This window comes from Dipodomys merriami, unplaced genomic scaffold (genome assembly GCF_024711535.1).
Source record: "Dipodomys merriami isolate MVZ:Mamm:240054 unplaced genomic scaffold, mDipMer1.0.p SCAF_56, whole genome shotgun sequence".
Classification (NCBI taxonomy): domain Eukaryota; kingdom Metazoa; phylum Chordata; class Mammalia; order Rodentia; family Heteromyidae; genus Dipodomys; species Dipodomys merriami.
Genome location: NW_027206135.1, coordinates 5812103 through 5817938, shown reverse-complemented (window position 1 = coordinate 5817938; position 5836 = coordinate 5812103). Strand labels below are relative to the sequence as shown.

General features: G+C 51.6%; 1 protein-coding gene across 1 annotated transcript; it reads left to right on the top strand.

Moving 5' to 3' along the window:
* The first annotated feature begins 231 nt into the window (after positions 1–231).
* Positions 232–5100, top strand: Fcrlb (Fc receptor like B). The gene is made up of 6 exons (XM_070000037.1): positions 232–262; positions 539–559; positions 903–1157; positions 3179–3445; positions 4031–4321; positions 4584–5100. The coding sequence occupies exons 1-6, from the start codon at positions 232–234 to the stop codon at positions 4994–4996; spliced, it is 1278 nt and encodes a 425-aa protein (XP_069856138.1). The 3' UTR covers positions 4997–5100.
* The last annotated feature ends 736 nt before the right edge of the window (positions 5101–5836 follow it).

The following is a 5836-nucleotide window of genomic DNA, read 5'->3' as shown; positions in this document are numbered from 1 at the left end:
CCTGATGTCTGGGTTGCGGGGGGAGGGGGGGGAGAAGGGAGGAGACAAAAATGCATTCATCCCATCTCCTGCTTCCACTAGTCCATCATCTTCAGGAACTAGGAATGGATGGGAGAAGCAGCAAGGTCCCTTAGTACCCAGTGGTCAGCCACTGGCCACCTTCTATCACTTTGTCCCCATCCCATGCTAGTGCATTTCCATCCTTCTGCAGCTACTGCAGGCAGATTCATCATGTGGATAATTGCAGCGCTCCTGTTCCTGGGTAAGTTCTCCATGAGGTGTTGTCAGTGTTGGTGGTGGTTACAGCAGCAGCAACAGCAGCAGGAGGAGGATTTGGGTGGTAGAGAGTAGGATGAGGCAGGTATTGAGAGTCAGAGAGGTAGGTACCAAATAGCTTATTATTTATATTGGCAGTGTGAAGAGAAGGGGGTTTCCTCAGACTGGATGGGGCAGAAGGAAAAGAGGTGTTGATACCATTCTGTTTTTCCTGTGCTCGAGCCTCTTTGTCCTCCATCCTTTTTTCTTTCTTGCTTTGCAGTTCCAAGCAGAGGGCAAGCTGGTGAGTTTTATGCATCCTTAATTCCATATAACTCTCATTCCAACATCCCTTCCAGTGACTTGCTTGTGTAACTGCTCATTCCTGGGCTGTTCTGAGATGGTATCTCTTCCCACTCTTACTCAATCTCTGGATCTAGGGTTGCTCATGGGCACTCAGGAATGGGTGCTGTCTGAGGGTTTAGGCCAATGATTGTGGTCTCCTCTCCTGCAGGGAGGGGTCAGTATATGGGCTGAGTCCAGGAAATGAGTTTCCTAAGATTTGCCAATCTCAGGCCACATCTTTGGGCACCTCATCTTCCTCTTTCCCTCACTTGCCCCCCACTCCCTGCCCTGCCCACCCTCAGCTACTCTGGAGAAGCCTATACTTTCTCTACACCCACCTTGGACCACAATCTTCAAGGGAGAGCGTGTAACTTTACGGTGTGATGGATACCACCCTCTGCTCCTGGAGCTCCGGCCCATCAGCACACTGTGGTATTTGGGCCATTCCCTCTTGCCCTCTCACAAGAAGAGTATCGAGGTGCAGACACCAGGAGTGTATCGATGCCAGACACGGGGAGCACCTGTCAGTGACCCTATCCATCTCTCTGTATCCAATGGTAAGTGGTCTGAACATGGAGGAAGAGAAAGCATACACCTTTTCTGGTGTAGTGGCCCTCCTATGGGGGAGGACATTGGGCCATTCTATAGGGGCAGAAATGATGGCCACATGGAGAACTGTCTTGAGTTTCTGGAGTAGGCAGGGGCCTGCATCCTGCATGGCACTATGTGAAAGATGTAATAAGGCTTACCTAGACTCTAAGGTCCCTCTTGCCTTGCTACCATTTTGTGAGAAAAATAAACATTCCAGCTTCTCAAATCAGCTCAGAGGAGGTGAGCTGGGATGCTGGATAGAGAATTTGGAGAGGGAGGGGATAAGAGCAAAGCAAACCAGGAAAGGCATGGGTTCCTAGGTTGGTTGAACAAAAGAAGTCACTATTCTTCCTCCTCTTCCTCCTCTTCCTCCTCTTCCTCCTCCTCCTCCTCCTCCTCCTCCTCCTCCTCCTCCTCCTCCTCCTCCTCCTCCTCCTCCTCCTCCTCCTCCTCCTCCTCCTCACGAATAGTACTGAAGTTTGAATTCAGGGCATATGTTTGCTAGACCAGGGTTCTACTACTTGAGCCATAACCCCAGTCCCCACCCTCCCTTTTTGAAACAGGGTATGTAGCCCCATGATGACCTTGAACTCCCTATCATCTTGTCCAAGCCCTCCCAGTGCTGGGATTACAAATGTGTGCTACCATATTGGGTTATGAGTTATTCTTGGTTGACAGTGTGACACTGATTTACACATCAGTGTCTATAACAGGAAAGTGGGGACAATAATATGTATTTCTGGCTGTTGTAAGGATTAAATATGAATTATGATTCTATTAATAAAAAACCTGACTAAGCTGGGTGCTTAATCAATTTTTATTACAGGCATGTAAATAAATATAAGCACATAGGAGTTGATTGAGAAACTGACTCTTGAGAAGTTTCAAGACAGAAAAAAAAAGAAAAATAAAGAGTTTGTTCATGCAAGTATAGGATTGGCTACTGCACTGGGAATAATTATATAATTGTAGCCTGGCAGGCTGCAATTTATATCAGAATTAAGGGATATTACCCACTTAATGTTCAAATTAGCACTTACATTTCATGGTTATATTCATACTCTGAGGTTTCCTTTTTGAGAATTGTTGTTGACAGAAATAATATAGACCTAATATAGCATACCAATTGTGGCTTGTTTCTTGCAGAGGTATTTTTCATTGTATGATACCTAAAAGGCAATTCCTACATGCTTGGATTATTACATGTTAGTTATAATAATAGTGATTGGGTAAATCTAGGATTCTGTAGGTGATACCTAAGGCAGTCCTAAGGATGTCAGGCTAGTTTTTCTTCAGAAATTTAGGTATAGTCCAGGTGGTATCACGCCCGTAATCCTAGCTACTCAAGAGGCTGAGAGCTGAGGATTTTGGTTCAAAGGCTGCTGAAAGTCCTTAAGACTCTTGCCTCCAATTAAATAGCTAGAGGTGGTAGAATGCCAGCTTCGACTTAAATAGCTAAGGGAAAAGTGTCCATGCCCTGAATTCAACCCTCAGTATACACACACACACACACACACACACACACAATTAAAGTCTGAACTTAGACATACAGGACAAAGAGGCCTCAGTTGGTAACAGGAAGGTCTTGGCTGAGAAAATAGGTACAAAGGCCCTGGGCTCAAAGCCCCCTCTCCCAGCAGTTCAGAGTCAACGGTAAGAAAGGTTAGGCGCGGGGACAGAAAGGACCATTAAGCAGGTGCTGGAGAGATAAGCAAGGGCAGGCTTTCCCAAGTCCTGTAGTCATAATTAGGAGTGAGACTGGTTTGAGACTGGAACAAAGTCTGGAGTATCTTTGCCTCTCCATTGCCTAAGGAAAGACTGGCCTTTCTCCCCATTTTGAGTCTTATGTGTAATGAGGTGAGGCTTTCCAATGCCAACCACCTCTGGTGGGGACGGAAGGGAGAGCAGCTATGCAGGGCAGGGGTGAGGGGTGTTGGGAGAAAACAGGCTGAGAATGGGAAATCATGTCTGCTCCTGTCTGTTGTAGACTGGCTGATCCTGCAGGTGCCCTATGCTGCGGTGTTCGAGGGAGAACCGCTGATCATGCGGTGCCGGGGCTGGTACGACAAGGTCGTCTACAAACTTCACTACTACCACGATGGCCAGGCCGTGCGCTACTTCCACTCTAGTACTAACTACACGGTGTTGCAGGCCCGCGCCAGCGACAGTGGGCGTTACCAGTGCTCTGGCACCATGCGCATCCCGGTGGAGAGCGCGCCCATGTTCTCTGCCAAGGTGGCAGTGACCGTGCAAGGTGGGGGAGGTCGGGGTGTGTGTCGGGAGGGGGGGGGGGGGAGAGACACAAATGAGCACTGAGAAAGTCTTGGAGAGGGTTAGACAGGAAAAGGAGTAGAGTTTCGAGCAGCTGCTACTTAGTCAATTGTCTACTTGGCCATGGACACTTAAACACAGCCTGCTTGCTTGTAGACTGATGTCCTCCTCCCACCCCCCAGCACGGTTTTCTTTCTGAGGGGCTGGGGACTCCCTGTAGGTGTAAGTTCTGGACACAGCCTCGGACAGAAGGGCGGCAGCGGTGGCAGGGCGTTGCTACGCCACGGGGAAGGGGAAACCACCTCCTAAGTGTCCCAGGAAACAGGCGTAGCGTTTTCCTTTGAGACTGTCAGTTGGGGTGTAACAAGAGGCCTCGGACTGTCCACCCGTCGCCTTCTCCAACCCTTTACTTGGTTTCCGGGTCAGCGAGGGGACCTGGGCGGGTGGGGGGGGGGGAAGGAAAGGGAAAAGTCTCGGGGTGGTGGGTGCCGTGGACAGGAAGACCTTAGTTCCTCCCCACGCGTGGACTCAATATGCATCCGGGGCCTGTGGCCTACCCTCTCCGCAGAGCTGTTCCGTACGCCCGTGCTGCGGATGCTGGGCGCGCAGGAGGCACGTGGTGCGCCCCACAGCGCAGTGGTCTTGCGCTGCGAGACTCGCCTGCACCCTCAGAAGCGCGACACCCCGCTACACTTCGCCTTCTACAAGTACAGCCGCCCGGTGCGCCGCTTCGACTGGGGCGCGGAGTACACGGTCCCCGAGCCCGAGGTCGAAGAGCTCGAATCCTACTGGTGCGAGGCATCTACAGTCACCCGTAGCGTCCGGAAACGCAGCCCGTGGCTGCAGCTCCCGGGGCGGGGTGAGTGGCCCCGACCCTCTGTGGGCACCCCTCCAGGGTCCTGCCTCTGGCCCTTTGGATCGCCCCCCTGCCCGTCTTGTTCTCCAGTCGCTCGCTCCCCCTTCCCCCATCACCCCATCTCTCCAATTTCCGATCTACCCTCCCGCCCCGCCCCCCCCCCCCAACACACACACCTTTCTCCTCCACCGCCCCAGCCTCTCCGCCAATCCCAGAGTTGGGGCAATGATTGTAGCCACGCCTTATTCCGGGATTGCATTCACAGGCAACCTGGATGACGCGTTCACCACCGCCTCGGCCCCACAGGCTGCAGCCTTGGCACCGGGTGACAAACCACTCTCATTCAGAAAGCCCCTGGCGTCCAGATCGGTCCCGCCCGTCACCTCTGTCCCCAACACCACCTCGGCGGGGCTGCAGCCCCCGGTCCCCCGCGTGCCCACCTCGGGGCCGGCCGCCTGCGCCCCGCCCGCACCCTTGGAGCAATCGGCGGGCGTTCAGACACCCAGCGTGGACCTTCTGCTCCGAGAAATGCAGCTGCTTAAAAGGCTTTTGAACCGGGTAGTCCTAGAATTAAAGGAGCCCCCGGGTCTCCCAGAGCTCAGCGGCACACCTGAGACCCCCAGCTCCCACTACGCAGAGAACCTAGCGACCCCAAGGACCACTCCTGTGGGGAACTGAGGAGGAAGTTTCTGGTCCTTTCTTTGGAGTCTCTCCTTGCTCACACGCAGAGCTTTCACGGTGATCACTGTTGACGCCCTCCCCCCACTCCCCTGTGGTTTTTAAAGAAGCGTCCATAAATTGTGGTAATCCACGGAGTGTGGTAACCGTCACTTCCGACATTACACAGCAGTCTGTAACAAGAAGCCGCCGCCGCCTCTCCCTCCCCCCTCCCCTCCCCTCCCCTCCCCCTCCCTCTCCCCCCTACCCTTCCCCCCCTCCTCTTCTTTTCTTCTTCTTCGTCTATTTTTATCTATTTTTTCTCCCAGGATTCCGTAGGAAAGTATAAAACTGCTATTTGTTACTTTGCGGTTTACCCTTAGTAATGAATTTAATCGTCTTTAGCTCTTCATAGGAACCTAGCAAGTACTTATTTCAAGACTGGCACCGTTTATGTAATTAAGCTCATTGATACTACTGCACACTTTAGAACATTTTAGGTGAAGTTTTAATCATTCATGGTAAGTTTACTCTCTGTTAACGTAAAAGAGATTTTTCAGTCCTAGTACTAATGAGTTCATATCCTCAGAATCCTGGATTCTATTTTGTTTCAGGCAGGGCAGGTCTCCCATTCCTGGCTATTAAAGGTCAGAGTTGTGGCTCAGGCTCAGACACCATGGCTGCTCCTAGCTAGCCACATTCATGGGCTCCAGGACCAGCGGGCAGACTGGTCAAACTAATCTCAACAAAATTTAAATAAGCAATTTGCACTGAGAAATCCTTTTGAGTTGTTTGAACTCACTCAGGGCCTTGCTTATCTAGGATGGCACTCTACCACTTGAAACACACCTACAGCCTTAC

Bases quoted from the DNA above. Each gene is read 5' to 3' on its own strand.
- Fcrlb (XM_070000037.1), top strand. From the start codon at position 232: ATGTGGATAATTGCAGCGCTCCTGTTCCTGG. The intron at 263-538 runs GTAAGTTCTCCA...CTTGCTTTGCAG, and splicing joins TGCAGCGCTCCTGTTCCTGG to TTCCAAGCAGAGGGCAAGCT. The intron at 1,158-3,178 runs GTAAGTGGTCTG...TGTCTGTTGTAG, and splicing joins CCATCTCTCTGTATCCAATG to ACTGGCTGATCCTGCAGGTG.